The 18319-nt window shown below is 61.1% G+C and overlaps 1 protein-coding gene across 1 annotated transcript in view; it reads left to right on the top strand.

Annotated features, from left to right (window-relative positions):
- The window catches only part of ADAMTS10 (ADAM metallopeptidase with thrombospondin type 1 motif 10), a 59829-nt gene extending 57541 nt beyond the window's left edge, over nucleotides 1–2288 (top strand). Inside the window, exon 25 of the mRNA XM_075038139.1 lies at nucleotides 366–2288. Coding sequence (XP_074894240.1) covers nucleotides 366–475 — 110 coding nt within the window. The 3' untranslated portion in view covers nucleotides 476–2288. The remainder of the gene's footprint in view (nucleotides 1–365) is intronic.
- The last annotated feature ends 16031 nt before the right edge of the window (nucleotides 2289–18319 follow it).

The raw sequence follows: 18319 nt of genomic DNA, 5'->3' as shown, positions 1-18319 counted from the left end.
CACTGGCAGCCTCGGGGGGCTATGGGGTACAGGGACACTGGAGCCAGCACAGCCCGAGTTGGGGTCTAGGTGCTGTGGGGTGAGGCTCTCATGGGGAGACCTGATGCTGTCCCCTCTGGTCCCAGGCCAAACTGGCATGCTGTGACACTGATAAATGAAGTAACTGCTCCTTGGCAAAGAGAGGCTTTCGGTAGAGAGGTTCCCAGTAGCTTCTTCAACACGGCTGCCTCTTGCTGCTTCCTGGAGAAAAGCCCCCAGGAGCTGGGCATCAGGGTGCAAAAAGAGCTTGCATAGTGCTGGTTAGAAGTCCCCCCTGGGGCTCCTCAAGGCAGCTGTAACCCTGTTTCCCTCTGTCGCCCATCCAGAGTGCAAGGATGTGAACAAGGTGGCCTACTGCCCTCTCGTCCTGAAGTTCAAGTTCTGCAGCCGGACCTACTTCCGACAGATGTGCTGTAAAACATGCCAGGGGCACTAGGGATGCAGTGTGACCCCCATGGGAAAACTGGAAGGCAAAAACTACGCCGGAGGGCCGCCGAGCTGCGCCCTTCCTCTCCACCCCGGCAATCTCCCCTGGGTCCAACACAGACACTGGTCGTGCTTCCAGTGGGAGCCGGCGTCACCCAAACCCGTCCCCCAAAGACATGCACCCTTCGCCCCCGAGCTTCACAATGGCAGGTTCCCAGTTAAACCACTGCCAGCCGCTGCAGACACCGCCACGGCCCAGTGTGACAGGAGCCGGTCGATGAGCGGTGGGAGAGGGAGAAGCTGGGCAGAGCGCGGCAGCAGGGACATTACTTGAAATTCTGACATTGTTATTTATTAGTAGCGGACCCAGATCCTGCAGACGCCGAGACAGCCACCAAAGCGGCACCACTCGCCCTGCTCTTGCCCTGTCCTGTTCCGCGCCCGTGTCCCGAGGGCATCACGGGGCATCGTGGCCTACAGTGGGGCCTCCCCGGGGAGGCTGAGCGCACCGGGGGCTGCTGCCTTTCCCTCGGGGATCCCAGGGCAGACAGGGAGGAGGTTTCAGGTGCCACGGGTGACAAGCGTGGCTTGTGGCCTCTGGGCGATGGATGAAGATGAGCTGCTGTGGGGAGTGGGGCTGGAGCAGGAATTTTGTTTTATTGGTTTGCATCCTGTCACCTTGGGACGTGCAGCAGGGGACAGAGAGCAGGTCACTCAGTGAGCAGAGCAGTGACACCAGTTTAACTGGGAGAGGGGGTTATTCAAACTCTCTTAACAACCTACTTTGATTGGGGTGTCCCCCTATTTTTCCTTAAAGTCCTTATCACTATTATGACCATTTTTTATTCCAGAAACACCTCGAAGCACGAGCTGAGGTCATGGCCCAGTCGTGCTCAGGGTTGCAGTCACTTAACAGGCATCAAGGACGTGCTGGGCTGCAGGAAGCAAAGCAAAGGAGGATGCAGGATGAGAACTGTCTTCGTCACTGTGTCCCCATTGCCGAGCCGTAACTGCAGGACCACTCTGCCTGGTCCTGGCAGGGCCCTCCCCAGCAAACGCCACGGCCTCCACGGCTGCTTTGCCTCCAAAGGTGCTTTATTCCAAAGGTGCTTTGCCTCTGAAAGGTGCTTTGCCTCCGAAAGGTGCTTTGCCTCCAAAGGCAGCCTTGTTGCACACCGCTGTGGACTTGGGCTATAGGTCCCAGTGCCACCCACTCCTCTGCCCCCAGGAGACCTCCAGTGATGGGAAAGGAGCAGGCTTGAAATTCCTCCAGGACACCTCCTGGCCAAATTTGGGCTGACACCTGACACATGTCTTCTCCATGGGCCACCACGGCCTGCAGAGGAGACCTGAATTCCCAATCAACAAAGCATGTGTTTTCTGTTATCATTATTGTCATTATTATTATTAATATTTTCAGGCCTTTCTGCATCACAAAGAAGGGAGATCTTGTCCAAGCTATGTTCTGTTCCCCTTAGGGGTCATCCCTAGGGTGCAGGGAGGGGGAGAGCCCTCTTTAACCAGAACAAACCTCTCTGCCCTACCAGCCATCATGTGTTATTCTACCATCTGTATTTTTACCCGCTCATCAGCCAATCGCAGCTTCTCTGGTGCTCAGCAAATCCCACTTGGCTGTCGAGCGGGCCTTCCTTTGTCTTCCTTCCCGGTGCCACGCTCCCTTCTGACATTTTGGTGAGGGGAGGGGGTGTTTTCACCTTTTTATATAGATGAGATATATATATAATGAAAAATGTTTAACGTACTAACTCTGAGGAGGAGCGACGTAACGGCATGATTTATAATAAAGGAGTAGCTACGATCCCAGACGCAGCTTCTGGTCCCAGTCTTGTTTCTCGAGCAACAAGCCTGGGCTCTGGGCAGCCCCACACCACAGTGCTCCTTGTGGTCACACTGGAGGAGAGGTTTGGGCAGCAGGGGAGGGTTCTCCCAGCAGCCGCGAGTGACCAGAGCGGGTGGGAGAGGTGGAGATTCGCTCAGAGCTACTGCGTGGCACGTAGGAACAGGCTTCCCTCGGCAGACCCCTCGTGGGTGGGCTGTCCACCCCGGCGGCACACAGAACCCCGTGTTGGTGGTGCCGGTTTGGGATTTTAATGGGGCGGGCGGGGACTCTTTGAAGAACTATGTGTCTGCAACACCGCCGATGCTTCCCTGAATCCCTTGAGCTGGTTTGCATGGGGATTGGCACAAAGGTTTGCACCGTATCTCGTGGCTCTGGAGAACCAGAGGGCAGACTCATCAGTAGGGCCTGTCGCAACAGGACAAGGGGTGATGGTTTTAAACTAAAAGACGGGAGATTCAAACTAGGTGCAGGGAATGAGGGTGGAGAAACACGGGCATGGTTTCCCAGAGAGGCAGTAGCTGCTCCATCCCTGGAAACATTCAAGGTCAGGTTGGACGGGGCTCTGAGCACCCTGCTCTAGTTGAAGGCGTCCCTGCTCATGGCAGGAGGTTGAATTAGATGACCGTTAAAGTTCCCTTCTCACCCAAACCATTCTGTGAGTCTAACCGGGCTGCGAGTGACTGAGACGATGGTCTCGAGAAGGAGAGAGAGGCCATTTCCAAAGCTCAGGGCCCTGAGCCGGTCTTGGGTGCTAGGCCTCAACAAAGCATTGCCCCCCCCTTGTTCCAGCTCTTCCCCCCCCAAAAAAAAGTGCCACAAAGCCAAGGTTAGAAGAGGTTTATTTGCGGAGGAGGGATGTGAAGAAGGCTTTGACCCTCTGGGTTCTGCAAACTCTGCTGGCGAGACTGGTGCCCAGCACGCGGTGTCTGTTCGCCGCGGATGGTCTCCGTAGCGTGATCCTCCGGTGCTGTGCCAGCCACACGCTGGAAAAGGCAGGGGAGATACGCGATGAATATCTGGGGCAGCGGGGGAGTGCAGGGTGGGGAGGAAGAGCCCAGGCAGCGCTGGAAGCTCCACCATGTTTCAAGGGAGAGAGAGGAAATGATCGAGTGATGGCTGGGAGCCACGCACAGGCCGGGTGCGCCAAGGCCGTGGCTTCCCACCACCCCCAAGCATACCTGCCCACTGGTGAGGAGGTGGTCCCGCGCCGGTAGAGTCTTGGGTGGGGCCACGTCTTCCCAGTGCGACGGGCTCCCCTCTTCAGGCATAGCCTGGAACCGGCGGTGCAGAGCGCAACTAGGTCTGCTGGAATTGGATCGACCTCCATGGGCTCCTCCTCATCTCCCACTGGGTCAACCTCCATGGGCTCCTCCTCATCTGCCACTGGGTCAACCTCCATGGGCTCCGTGTCATCCCACCCTAGGAGCTTCCACATGTCGTCGGTGGTTTGGCACCTCTTGTAGATGCCCTGACACTTCATTTGGAAGACTCCTTGGGCGTCGCGACACAGCACCCAGAAGCTGCCAGTCGCTTCTCCGCTCCTGTCCCGCTCCACTGCTGGCGCTGCAGGCGCCAGCAGCTCTGCGAATGGTGGCCAGGGGCAGGGCTGCCTTTTTATAGGGCGGGGGACAAAGGGCAGTGAGGTAGGCCGCGACATCGGGAGGCCATTGTGATGGCGGCCCAAGCGCACGGCCGAGCCGAGCGTGCGTCCCTTTGGCTGCCGGGTGCCTGGCCTGAAAGAGGACCTGCCTGGGAAGAGCAGGGTGCGCGGGGCTGAGGTGCTCTGCCCCTGCCCAGTCCCGCTGTGCTGGGACCCGCTCTCCACGCCTCCCGCCGCCCCGCGCGTGCTTGGGGGAGGACCGGCTGCTCGGGCCAACAGAAGGCGAAGCGGCCGCTGGCTCTGCCGTGGCCGATTTCCTTCTCCGGCCACGGCTGCCTGCGATCAGAGCAAACCCTTAGAGCCCTGCTGGCTCTCCGCCTGCTGGTGGGCTGCCCCACGCCTGGCGTTGCCAGAATTTGCCATCGCTTTGTTGTGATCGGAGCGATGAGATCGGCCATAGCCTCTGTCTCCAGCCCGGGCCCAGGTGGGAGGCTGAGTGCTCCAGCCGGCACCCTCTGCTGTGCGATCCGAAGGACGATACATGGGGGTGGGTAAAAAGATGAATAAACAAACAAACAAATAAAATTAAAATCAATATAAATCAGTCAATCAATAAATAATGGTTCTGGGACCTCTGTGAGCGAAGCGGCCAAGTGCTGTCCCCACAGGGCATCAGACCTTTCCTTTCCCTGCAAACCTCCCTGCTTTCCCCACGCTCCCTCACGTCGTGGACTTCAGAGCTCTCTGGTAGCCACCAAGGAGGGGTGCCCTGCCAGGGCGATGGGGCTGGATGGCTGCCCACCCTCTCGGTCGCTGGGCACCGTACCAGGTGCCGGCAGGATGGGCTGTGCGGCAGCTGAGCGCTCCCGGGCATGGACAGCCCTTGCTCCGTGTGCGTGTGGAGCCGGCACGGACCTGCCGCAGCAGCGGCAGGCTGAGCCCTGCGGGTGCCGGTTCCCGAGCCCGTGGGCTCTGCCGCTGCCGTGCCAGGGGAGCGGAGGGACCATCTCAGGACGGCAGGCCCGCAGGGGACAGTGGGGACGTGCCGGTGGAGAGCCGTGCTCAGGCCTCGGCTTCCTGCCGCAGCATGCCTCTGTTCTTTGCCCCCTCTTGGCTGCATTCTCTTTGGGGGGCTGACCACTGCCAAGGGCTGGGCCCTCGCCCATAGGATAGAGTCTTGGGTAGGGCCGGAACCGCTCAGCGCGATGGGCTCTTTTCTTCAGGCAGAGCCTGCGATCGGCGTTGCGGGACCGTCGCAATGAGCGGTGGGAGAAGGGGAAGCCGGGCAGAGCGTGGCAGCAGGGACGTCGCTCGCAATTATTTATTAGTATCATAGAATCATTGAATACGAAGTTGGAAGGGACCTCAAGGGTCACCTGGCCCAACCTTTCATGGCAAAAGCACAGTCTAGAGAAGATGGCTCAGCGCCCCGTTGAGCCGAATCTTAAATCCGCTTCAACCACTTTTGACCCGCTCATCAGCCGATCGCAGCTTCTCTGCTGCTCAGCAAATCCCACTTGGCTGTCGAGCGGGCCTTCCCACCCAAACCGTTCTGTGAGTCTATGATTCTCCGAGTCCAACCGGGCTGCGAGTGACTGAGACGATGGTCTCGAGAAGGAGAGAGAGGCCATTTCCAAAGCTCAGGGCCCTGAGCCGGTCTTGGGTGCTAGGCCTCAACAAAGCATTGCCCCCCCCTTGTTCCAGCTCTTCCCCCCCCAAAAAAAAGTGCCACAAAGCCAAGGTTAGAAGAGGTTTATTTGCGGAGGAGGGATGTGAAGAAGGCTTTGACCCTCTGGGTTCTGCAAACTCTGCTGGCGAGACTGGTGCCCAGCACGCGGTGTCTGTTCGCCGCGGATGGTCTCCGTAGCGTGATCCTCCGGTGCTGTGCCAGCCACACGCTGGAAAAGGCAGGGGAGATACGCGATGAATATCTGGGGCAGCGGGGGAGTGCAGGGTGGGGAGGAAGAGCCCAGGCAGCGCTGGAAGCTCCACCATGTTTCAAGGGAGAGAGAGGAAATGATCGAGTGATGGCTGGGAGCCACGCACAGGCCGGGTGCGCCAAGGCCGTGGCTTCCCACCACCCCCAAGCATACCTGCCCACTGGTGAGGAGGTGGTCCCGCGCCGGTAGAGTCTTGGGTGGGGCCACGTCTTCCCAGTGCGACGGGCTCCCCTCTTCAGGCATAGCCTGGAACCGGCGGTGCAGAGCGCAACTAGGTCTGCTGGAATTGGATCGACCTCCATGGGCTCCTCCTCATCTCCCACTGGGTCAACCTCCATGGGCTCCTCCTCATCTCCCACTGGGTCAACCTCCATGGGCTCCTCCTCATCTGCCACTGGGTCAACCTCCATGGGCTCCGTGTCATCCCACCCTAGGAGCTTCCACATGTCGTCGGTGGTTTGGCACCTCTTGTAGATGCCCTGACACTTCATTTGGAAGACTCCTTGGGCGTCGGGACACAGCACCCAGAAGCTGCCAGTCGCTTCTCGGCTCCTGTCCCGCTCCACTGCTGGCGCTGCAGGCGCCAGCAGCTCTGCGAATGGTGGCCAGGGGCAGGGCTGCCTTTTTATAGGGCGGGGGACAAAGGGCAGTGAGGTAGGCCGCGACATCGGGAGGCCATTGTGATGGCGGCCCAAGCGCACGGCCGAGCCGAGCGTGCGTCCCTTTGGCTGCCGGGTGCCTGGCCTGAAAGAGGACCTGCCTGGGAAGAGCAGGGTGCGCGGGGCTGAGGTGCTCTGCCCCTGCCCAGTCCCGCTGTGCTGGGACCCGCTCTCCACGCCTCCCGCCGCCCCGCGCGTGCTTGGGGGAGGACCGGCTGCTCGGGCCAACAGAAGGCGAAGCGGCCGCTGGCTCTGCCGTGGCCGATTTCCTTCTCCGGCCACGGCTGCCTGCGATCAGAGCAAACCCTTAGAGCCCTGCTGGCTCTCCGCCTGCTGGTGGGCTGCCCCACGCCTGGCGTTGCCAGAATTTGCCATCGCTTTGTTGTGATCGGAGCGATGAGATCGGCCATAGCCTCTGTCTCCAGCCCGGGCCCAGGTGGGAGGCTGAGTGCTCCAGCCGGCACCCTCTGCTGTGCGATCCGAAGGACGATACATGGGGGTGGGTAAAAAGATGAATAAACAAACAAACAAATAAAATTAAAATCAATATAAATCAGTCAATCAATAAATAATGGTTCTGGGACCTCTGTGAGCGAAGCGGCCAAGTGCTGTCCCCACAGGGCATCAGACCTTTCCTTTCCCTGCAAACCTCCCTGCTTTCCCCACGCTCCCTCACGTCGTGGACTTCAGAGCTCTCTGGTAGCCACCAAGGAGGGGTGCCCTGCCAGGGCGATGGGGCTGGATGGCTGCCCACCCTCTCGGTCGCTGGGCACCGTACCAGGTGCCGGCAGGATGGGCTGTGCGGCAGCTGAGCGCTCCCGGGCATGGACAGCCCTTGCTCCGTGTGCGTGTGGAGCCGGCACGGACCTGCCGCAGCAGCGGCAGGCTGAGCCCTGCGGGTGCCGGTTCCCGAGCCCGTGGGCTCTGCCGCTGCCGTGCCAGGGGAGCGGAGGGACCATCTCAGGACGGCAGGCCCGCAGGGGACAGTGGGGACGTGCCGGTGGAGAGCCGTGCTCAGGCCTCGGCTTCCTGCCGCAGCATGCCTCTGTTCTTTGCCCCCTCTTGGCTGCATTCTCTTTGGGGGGCTGACCACTGCCAAGGGCTGGGCCCTCGCCCATAGGATAGAGTCTTGGGTAGGGCCGGAACCGCTCAGCGCGATGGGCTCTTTTCTTCAGGCAGAGCCTGCGATCGGCGTTGCGGGACCGTCGCAATGAGCGGTGGGAGAAGGGGAAGCCGGGCAGAGCGTGGCAGCAGGGACGTCGCTCGCAATTATTTATTAGTATCATAGAATCATTGAATACGAAGTTGGAAGGGACCTCAAGGGTCACCTGGCCCAACCTTTCATGGCAAAAGCACAGTCTAGAGAAGATGGCTCAGCGCCCCGTTGAGCCGAATCTTAAATCCGCTTCAACCACTTTTGACCCGCTCATCAGCCGATCGCAGCTTCTCTGCTGCTCAGCAAATCCCACTTGGCTGTCGAGCGGGCCTTCCCACCCAAACCGTTCTGTGAGTCTATGATTCTCCGAGTCCAACCGGGCTGCGAGTGACTGAGACGATGGTCTCGAGAAGGAGAGAGAGGCCATTTCCAAAGCTCAGGGCCCTGAGCCGGTCTTGGGTGCTAGGCCTCAACAAAGCATTGCCCCCCCCTTGTTCCAGCTCTTCCCCCCCCAAAAAAAAGTGCCACAAAGCCAAGGTTAGAAGAGGTTTATTTGCGGAGGAGGGATGTGAAGAAGGCTTTGACCCTCTGGGTTCTGCAAACTCTGCTGGCGAGACTGGTGCCCAGCACGCGGTGTCTGTTCGCCGCGGATGGTCTCCGTAGCGTGATCCTCCGGTGCTGTGCCAGCCACACGCTGGAAAAGGCAGGGGAGATACGCGATGAATATCTGGGGCAGCGGGGGAGTGCAGGGTGGGGAGGAAGAGCCCAGGCAGCGCTGGAAGCTCCACCATGTTTCAAGGGAGAGAGAGGAAATGATCGAGTGATGGCTGGGAGCCACGCACAGGCCGGGTGCGCCAAGGCCGTGGCTTCCCACCACCCCCAAGCATACCTGCCCACTGGTGAGGAGGTGGTCCCGCGCCGGTAGAGTCTTGGGTGGGGCCACGTCTTCCCAGTGCGACGGGCTCCCCTCTTCAGGCATAGCCTGGAACCGGCGGTGCAGAGCGCAACTAGGTCTGCTGGAATTGGATCGACCTCCATGGGCTCCTCCTCATCTCCCACTGGGTCAACCTCCATGGGCTCCTCCTCATCTCCCACTGGGTCAACCTCCATGGGCTCCTCCTCATCTGCCACTGGGTCAACCTCCATGGGCTCCGTGTCATCCCACCCTAGGAGCTTCCACATGTCGTCGGTGGTTTGGCACCTCTTGTAGATGCCCTGACACTTCATTTGGAAGACTCCTTGGGCGTCGGGACACAGCACCCAGAAGCTGCCAGTCGCTTCTCGGCTCCTGTCCCGCTCCACTGCTGGCGCTGCAGGCGCCAGCAGCTCTGCGAATGGTGGCCAGGGGCAGGGCTGCCTTTTTATAGGGCGGGGGACAAAGGGCAGTGAGGTAGGCCGCGACATCGGGAGGCCATTGTGATGGCGGCCCAAGCGCACGGCCGAGCCGAGCGTGCGTCCCTTTGGCTGCCGGGTGCCTGGCCTGAAAGAGGACCTGCCTGGGAAGAGCAGGGTGCGCGGGGCTGAGGTGCTCTGCCCCTGCCCAGTCCCGCTGTGCTGGGACCCGCTCTCCACGCCTCCCGCCGCCCCGCGCGTGCTTGGGGGAGGACCGGCTGCTCGGGCCAACAGAAGGCGAAGCGGCCGCTGGCTCTGCCGTGGCCGATTTCCTTCTCCGGCCACGGCTGCCTGCGATCAGAGCAAACCCTTAGAGCCCTGCTGGCTCTCCGCCTGCTGGTGGGCTGCCCCACGCCTGGCGTTGCCAGAATTTGCCATCGCTTTGTTGTGATCGGAGCGATGAGATCGGCCATAGCCTCTGTCTCCAGCCCGGGCCCAGGTGGGAGGCTGAGTGCTCCAGCCGGCACCCTCTGCTGTGCGATCCGAAGGACGATACATGGGGGTGGGTAAAAAGATGAATAAACAAACAAACAAATAAAATTAAAATCAATATAAATCAGTCAATCAATAAATAATGGTTCTGGGACCTCTGTGAGCGAAGCGGCCAAGTGCTGTCCCCACAGGGCATCAGACCTTTCCTTTCCCTGCAAACCTCCCTGCTTTCCCCACGCTCCCTCACGTCGTGGACTTCAGAGCTCTCTGGTAGCCACCAAGGAGGGGTGCCCTGCCAGGGCGATGGGGCTGGATGGCTGCCCACCCTCTCGGTCGCTGGGCACCGTACCAGGTGCCGGCAGGATGGGCTGTGCGGCAGCTGAGCGCTCCCGGGCATGGACAGCCCTTGCTCCGTGTGCGTGTGGAGCCGGCACGGACCTGCCGCAGCAGCGGCAGGCTGAGCCCTGCGGGTGCCGGTTCCCGAGCCCGTGGGCTCTGCCGCTGCCGTGCCAGGGGAGCGGAGGGACCATCTCAGGACGGCAGGCCCGCAGGGGACAGTGGGGACGTGCCGGTGGAGAGCCGTGCTCAGGCCTCGGCTTCCTGCCGCAGCATGCCTCTGTTCTTTGCCCCCTCTTGGCTGCATTCTCTTTGGGGGGCTGACCACTGCCAAGGGCTGGGCCCTCGCCCATAGGATAGAGTCTTGGGTAGGGCCGGAACCGCTCAGCGCGATGGGCTCTTTTCTTCAGGCAGAGCCTGCGATCGGCGTTGCGGGACCGTCGCAATGAGCGGTGGGAGAAGGGGAAGCCGGGCAGAGCGTGGCAGCAGGGACGTCGCTCGCAATTATTTATTAGTATCATAGAATCATTGAATACGAAGTTGGAAGGGACCTCAAGGGTCACCTGGCCCAACCTTTCATGGCAAAAGCACAGTCTAGAGAAGATGGCTCAGCGCCCCGTTGAGCCGAATCTTAAATCCGCTTCAACCACTTTTGACCCGCTCATCAGCCGATCGCAGCTTCTCTGCTGCTCAGCAAATCCCACTTGGCTGTCGAGCGGGCCTTCCCACCCAAACCGTTCTGTGAGTCTATGATTCTCCGAGTCCAACCGGGCTGCGAGTGACTGAGACGATGGTCTCGAGAAGGAGAGAGAGGCCATTTCCAAAGCTCAGGGCCCTGAGCCGGTCTTGGGTGCTAGGCCTCAACAAAGCATTGCCCCCCCCTTGTTCCAGCTCTTCCCCCCCCAAAAAAAAGTGCCACAAAGCCAAGGTTAGAAGAGGTTTATTTGCGGAGGAGGGATGTGAAGAAGGCTTTGACCCTCTGGGTTCTGCAAACTCTGCTGGCGAGACTGGTGCCCAGCACGCGGTGTCTGTTCGCCGCGGATGGTCTCCGTAGCGTGATCCTCCGGTGCTGTGCCAGCCACACGCTGGAAAAGGCAGGGGAGATACGCGATGAATATCTGGGGCAGCGGGGGAGTGCAGGGTGGGGAGGAAGAGCCCAGGCAGCGCTGGAAGCTCCACCATGTTTCAAGGGAGAGAGAGGAAATGATCGAGTGATGGCTGGGAGCCACGCACAGGCCGGGTGCGCCAAGGCCGTGGCTTCCCACCACCCCCAAGCATACCTGCCCACTGGTGAGGAGGTGGTCCCGCGCCGGTAGAGTCTTGGGTGGGGCCACGTCTTCCCAGTGCGACGGGCTCCCCTCTTCAGGCATAGCCTGGAACCGGCGGTGCAGAGCGCAACTAGGTCTGCTGGAATTGGATCGACCTCCATGGGCTCCTCCTCATCTCCCACTGGGTCAACCTCCATGGGCTCCTCCTCATCTGCCACTGGGTCAACCTCCATGGGCTCCGTGTCATCCCACCCTAGGAGCTTCCACATGTCGTCGGTGGTTTGGCACCTCTTGTAGATGCCCTGACACTTCATTTGGAAGACTCCTTGGGCGTCGGGACACAGCACCCAGAAGCTGCCAGTCGCTTCTCGGCTCCTGTCCCGCTCCACTGCTGGCGCTGCAGGCGCCAGCAGCTCTGCGAATGGTGGCCAGGGGCAGGGCTGCCTTTTTATAGGGCGGGGGACAAAGGGCAGTGAGGTAGGCCGCGACATCGGGAGGCCATTGTGATGGCGGCCCAAGCGCACGGCCGAGCCGAGCGTGCGTCCCTTTGGCTGCCGGGTGCCTGGCCTGAAAGAGGACCTGCCTGGGAAGAGCAGGGTGCGCGGGGCTGAGGTGCTCTGCCCCTGCCCAGTCCCGCTGTGCTGGGACCCGCTCTCCACGCCTCCCGCCGCCCCGCGCGTGCTTGGGGGAGGACCGGCTGCTCGGGCCAACAGAAGGCGAAGCGGCCGCTGGCTCTGCCGTGGCCGATTTCCTTCTCCGGCCACGGCTGCCTGCGATCAGAGCAAACCCTTAGAGCCCTGCTGGCTCTCCGCCTGCTGGTGGGCTGCCCCACGCCTGGCGTTGCCAGAATTTGCCATCGCTTTGTTGTGATCGGAGCGATGAGATCGGCCATAGCCTCTGTCTCCAGCCCGGGCCCAGGTGGGAGGCTGAGTGCTCCAGCCGGCACCCTCTGCTGTGCGATCCGAAGGACGATACATGGGGGTGGGTAAAAAGATGAATAAACAAACAAACAAATAAAATTAAAATCAATATAAATCAGTCAATCAATAAATAATGGTTCTGGGACCTCTGTGAGCGAAGCGGCCAAGTGCTGTCCCCACAGGGCATCAGACCTTTCCTTTCCCTGCAAACCTCCCTGCTTTCCCCACGCTCCCTCACGTCGTGGACTTCAGAGCTCTCTGGTAGCCACCAAGGAGGGGTGCCCTGCCAGGGCGATGGGGCTGGATGGCTGCCCACCCTCTCGGTCGCTGGGCACCGTACCAGGTGCCGGCAGGATGGGCTGTGCGGCAGCTGAGCGCTCCCGGGCATGGACAGCCCTTGCTCCGTGTGCGTGTGGAGCCGGCACGGACCTGCCGCAGCAGCGGCAGGCTGAGCCCTGCGGGTGCCGGTTCCCGAGCCCGTGGGCTCTGCCGCTGCCGTGCCAGGGGAGCGGAGGGACCATCTCAGGACGGCAGGCCCGCAGGGGACAGTGGGGACGTGCCGGTGGAGAGCCGTGCTCAGGCCTCGGCTTCCTGCCGCAGCATGCCTCTGTTCTTTGCCCCCTCTTGGCTGCATTCTCTTTGGGGGGCTGACCACTGCCAAGGGCTGGGCCCTCGCCCATAGGATAGAGTCTTGGGTAGGGCCGGAACCGCTCAGCGCGATGGGCTCTTTTCTTCAGGCAGAGCCTGCGATCGGCGTTGCGGGACCGTCGCAATGAGCGGTGGGAGAAGGGGAAGCCGGGCAGAGCGTGGCAGCAGGGACGTCGCTCGCAATTATTTATTAGTATCATAGAATCATTGAATACGAAGTTGGAAGGGACCTCAAGGGTCACCTGGCCCAACCTTTCATGGCAAAAGCACAGTCTAGAGAAGATGGCTCAGCGCCCTGTTGAGCCGAATCTTAAATCCGCTTCAACCACTTTTGACCCGCTCATCAGCCGATCGCAGCTTCTCTGCTGCTCAGCAAATCCCACTTGGCTGTCGAGCGGGCCTTCCCACCCAAACCGTTCTGTGAGTCTATGATTCTCCGAGTCCAACCGGGCTGCGAGTGACTGAGACGATGGTCTCGAGAAGGAGAGAGAGGCCATTTCCAAAGCTCAGGGCCCTGAGCCGGTCTTGGGTGCTAGGCCTCAACAAAGCATTGCCCCCCCCTTGTTCCAGCTCTTCCCCCCCCAAAAAAAAGTGCCACAAAGCCAAGGTTAGAAGAGGTTTATTTGCGGAGGAGGGATGTGAAGAAGGCTTTGACCCTCTGGGTTCTGCAAACTCTGCTGGCGAGACTGGTGCCCAGCACGCGGTGTCTGTTCGCCGCGGATGGTCTCCGTAGCGTGATCCTCCGGTGCTGTGCCAGCCACACGCTGGAAAAGGCAGGGGAGATACGCGATGAATATCTGGGGCAGCGGGGGAGTGCAGGGTGGGGAGGAAGAGCCCAGGCAGCGCTGGAAGCTCCACCATGTTTCAAGGGAGAGAGAGGAAATGATCGAGTGATGGCTGGGAGCCACGCACAGGCCGGGTGCGCCAAGGCCGTGGCTTCCCACCACCCCCAAGCATACCTGCCCACTGGTGAGGAGGTGGTCCCGCGCCGGTAGAGTCTTGGGTGGGGCCACGTCTTCCCAGTGCGACGGGCTCCCCTCTTCAGGCATAGCCTGGAACCGGCGGTGCAGAGCGCAACTAGGTCTGCTGGAATTGGATCGACCTCCATGGGCTCCTCCTCATCTCCCACTGGGTCAACCTCCATGGGCTCCTCCTCATCTGCCACTGGGTCAACCTCCATGGGCTCCGTGTCATCCCACCCTAGGAGCTTCCACATGTCGTCGGTGGTTTGGCACCTCTTGTAGATGCCCTGACACTTCATTTGGAAGACTCCTTGGGCGTCGCGACACAGCACCCAGAAGCTGCCAGTCGCTTCTCCGCTCCTGTCCCGCTCCACTGCTGGCGCTGCAGGCGCCAGCAGCTCTGCGAATGGTGGCCAGGGGCAGGGCTGCCTTTTTATAGGGCGGGGGACAAAGGGCAGTGAGGTAGGCCGCGACATCGGGAGGCCATTGTGATGGCGGCCCAAGCGCACGGCCGAGCCGAGCGTGCGTCCCTTTGGCTGCCGGGTGCCTGGCCTGAAAGAGGACCTGCCTGGGAAGAGCAGGGTGCGCGGGGCTGAGGTGCTCTGCCCCTGCCCAGTCCCGCTGTGCTGGGACCCGCTCTCCACGCCTCCCGCCGCCCCGCGCGTGCTTGGGGGAGGACCGGCTGCTCGGGCCAACAGAAGGCGAAGCGGCCGCTGGCTCTGCCGTGGCCGATTTCCTTCTCCGGCCACGGCTGCCTGCGATCAGAGCAAACCCTTAGAGCCCTGCTGGCTCTCCGCCTGCTGGTGGGCTGCCCCACGCCTGGCGTTGCCAGAATTTGCCATCGCTTTGTTGTGATCGGAGCGATGAGATCGGCCATAGCCTCTGTCTCCAGCCCGGGCCCAGGTGGGAGGCTGAGTGCTCCAGCCGGCACCCTCTGCTGTGCGATCCGAAGGACGATACATGGGGGTGGGTAAAAAGATGAATAAACAAACAAACAAATAAAATTAAAATCAATATAAATCAGTCAATCAATAAATAATGGTTCTGGGACCTCTGTGAGCGAAGCGGCCAAGTGCTGTCCCCACAGGGCATCAGACCTTTCCTTTCCCTGCAAACCTCCCTGCTTTCCCCACGCTCCCTCACGTCGTGGACTTCAGAGCTCTCTGGTAGCCACCAAGGAGGGGTGCCCTGCCAGGGCGATGGGGCTGGATGGCTGCCCACCCTCTCGGTCGCTGGGCACCGTACCAGGTGCCGGCAGGATGGGCTGTGCGGCAGCTGAGCGCTCCCGGGCATGGACAGCCCTTGCTCCGTGTGCGTGTGGAGCCGGCACGGACCTGCCGCAGCAGCGGCAGGCTGAGCCCTGCGGGTGCCGGTTCCCGAGCCCGTGGGCTCTGCCGCTGCCGTGCCAGGGGAGCGGAGGGACCATCTCAGGACGGCAGGCCCGCAGGGGACAGTGGGGACGTGCCGGTGGAGAGCCGTGCTCAGGCCTCGGCTTCCTGCCGCAGCATGCCTCTGTTCTTTGCCCCCTCTTGGCTGCATTCTCTTTGGGGGGCTGACCACTGCCAAGGGCTGGGCCCTCGCCCATAGGATAGAGTCTTGGGTAGGGCCGGAACCGCTCAGCGCGATGGGCTCTTTTCTTCAGGCAGAGCCTGCGATCGGCGTTGCGGGACCGTCGCAATGAGCGGTGGGAGAAGGGGAAGCCGGGCAGAGCGTGGCAGCAGGGACGTCGCTCGCAATTATTTATTAGTATCATAGAATCATTGAATACGAAGTTGGAAGGGACCTCAAGGGTCACCTGGCCCAACCTTTCATGGCAAAAGCACAGTCTAGAGAAGATGGCTCAGCGCCCCGTTGAGCCGAATCTTAAATCCGCTTCAACCACTTTTGACCCGCTCATCAGCCGATCGCAGCTTCTCTGCTGCTCAGCAAATCCCACTTGGCTGTCGAGCGGGCCTTCCCACCCAAACCGTTCTGTGAGTCTATGATTCTCCGAGTCCAACCGGGCTGCGAGTGACTGAGACGATGGTCTCGAGAAGGAGAGAGAGGCCATTTCCAAAGCTCAGGGCCCTGAGCCGGTCTTGGGTGCTAGGCCTCAACAAAGCATTGCCCCCCCCTTGTTCCAGCTCTTCCCCCCCCAAAAAAAAGTGCCACAAAGCCAAGGTTAGAAGAGGTTTATTTGCGGAGGAGGGATGTGAAGAAGGCTTTGACCCTCTGGGTTCTGCAAACTCTGCTGGCGAGACTGGTGCCCAGCACGCGGTGTCTGTTCGCCGCGGATGGTCTCCGTAGCGTGATCCTCCGGTGCTGTGCCAGCCACACGCTGGAAAAGGCAGGGGAGATACGCGATGAATATCTGGGGCAGCGGGGGAGTGCAGGGTGGGGAGGAAGAGCCCAGGCAGCGCTGGAAGCTCCACCATGTTTCAAGGGAGAGAGAGGAAATGATCGAGTGATGGCTGGGAGCCACGCACAGGCCGGGTGCGCCAAGGCCGTGGCTTCCCACCACCCCCAAGCATACCTGCCCACTGGTGAGGAGGTGGTCCCGCGCCGGTAGAGTCTTGGGTGGGGCCACGTCTTCCCAGTGCGACGGGCTCCCCTCTTCAGGCATAGCCTGGAACCGGCGGTGCAGAGCGCAACTAGGTCTGCTGGAATTGGATCGACCTCCATGGGCTCCTCCTCATCTCCCACTGGGTCAACCTCCATGGGCTCCTCCTCATCTGCCACTGGGTCAACCTCCATGGGCTCCGTGTCATCCCACCCTAGGAGCTTCCACATGTCGTCGGTGGTTTGGCACCTCTTGTAGATGCCCTGACACTTCATTTGGAAGACTCCTTGGGCGTCGCGACACAGCACCCAGAAGCTGCCAGTCGCTTCTCCGCTCCTGTCCCGCTCCACTGCTGGCGCTGCAGGCGCCAGCAGCTCTGCGAATGGTGGCCAGGGGCAGGGCTGCCTTTTTATAGGGCGGGGGACAAAGGGCAGTGAGGTAGGCCGCGACATCGGGAGGCCATTGTGATGGCGGCCCAAGCGCACGGCCGAGCCGAGCGTGCGTCCCTTTGGCTGCCGGGTGCCTGGCCTGAAAGAGGACCTGCCTGGGAAGAGCAGGGTGCGCGGGGCTGAGGTGCTCTGCCCCTGCCCAGTCCCGCTGTGCTGGGACCCGCTCTCCACGCCTCCCGCCGCCCCGCGCGTGCTTGGGGGAGGACCGGCTGCTCGGGCCAACAGAAGGCGAAGCGGCCGCTGGCTCTGCCGTGGCCGATTTCCTTCTCCGGCCACGGCTGCCTGCGATCAGAGCAAACCCTTAGAGCCCTGCTGGCTCTCCGCCTGCTGGTGGGCTGCCCCACGCCTGGCGTTGCCAGAATTTGCCATCGCTTTGTTGTGATCGGAGCGATGAGATCGGCCATAGCCTCTGTCTCCAGCCCGGGCCCAGGTGGGAGGCTGAGTGCTCCAGCCGGCACCCTCTGCTGTGCGATCCGAAGGACGATACATGGGGGTGGGTAAAAAGATGAATAAACAAACAAACAAACAAATAAAATTAAAATCAATATAAATCAGTCAATCAATAAATAATGGTTCTGGGACCTCTGTGAGCGAAGCGGCCAAGTGCTGTCCCCACAGGGCATCAGACCTTTCCTTTCCCTTCAAACCTCCCTGCTTTCCCCACACTCCCTCACGTCGTGGACTTCAGAGCTCTCTGGTAGCCACCAAGGAGGGGTGCCCTGCCAGGGCGATGGGGCTGGATGGCTGCCCACCCTCTCGGTCGCTGGGCACCGTACCAGGTGCCGGCAGGATGGGCTGTGCGGCAGCTGAGCGCTCCCGGGCATGGACAGCCCTTGCTCCGTGTGCGTGTGGAGCCGGCACGGACCTGCCGCAGCAGCGGCAGGCTGAGCCCTGCGGGTGCCGGTTCCCGAGCCCGTGGGCTCTGCCGCTGCCGTGCCAGGGGAGCGGAGGGACCATCTCAGGACGGCAGGCCCGCAGGGGACAGTGGGGACGTGCCGGTGGAGAGCCGTGCTCAGGCCTCGGCTTCCTGCCGCAGCATGCCTCTGTTCTTTGCCCCCTCTTGGCTGCATTCTCTTTGGGGGGCTGACCACTGCCAAGGGCTGGGCCCTCGCCCATAGGATAGAGTCTTGGGTAGGGCCGGAACCGCTCAGCGCGATGAGCTCTTTTCTTCAGGCAGAGCCTGGAACCAGCGGTGCAGAGCCCAGATATGTCTGCTGGAATTGGATCGACCTCCATGGGCTCCTCCTCATCTCCCACTGGGTCAACCTCCATGGGGTCCGTGTCATCCCAACCTAGGAGCTTCCACACGTCCTTGGTGGTTTGGCACCTCTTGTAGTTGCCCTGACACTTCATTTGGAAGACTCCTTGGGCGTCGGGACGCAGCACCCAGAAGTTGCCAGTCGTGCCTGATGCTTCCCTGCTCCTGTCCCGCTCCACTGCTGGTGCTGCTGGCGGGTGCAGGGCTGCCTTTTTAATTGGCTGACCGCTGTCACGTCATTGGGCCCACACCAATAGACTGTTGAGTAGGGCCGGAACCGCTCATCACGACGGGCTCCCTTCTTTACACATAGCCTTGGATTGGCATTGACGAACCATCGCAATGAGCCATGGCTTGCAGAGATTCATTCATTTTCTCCCCAGGGGTGTTGCATGAAGTTGGGTCTGTGTGTGCGCAGGATTGCAGCAGCACCA

The sequence above is a fragment of the Buteo buteo genome, chromosome 10 (genome assembly GCF_964188355.1).
Source record: "Buteo buteo chromosome 10, bButBut1.hap1.1, whole genome shotgun sequence".
Classification (NCBI taxonomy): domain Eukaryota; kingdom Metazoa; phylum Chordata; class Aves; order Accipitriformes; family Accipitridae; genus Buteo; species Buteo buteo.
This window is presented reverse-complemented; position numbering and strand designations above follow the sequence as displayed.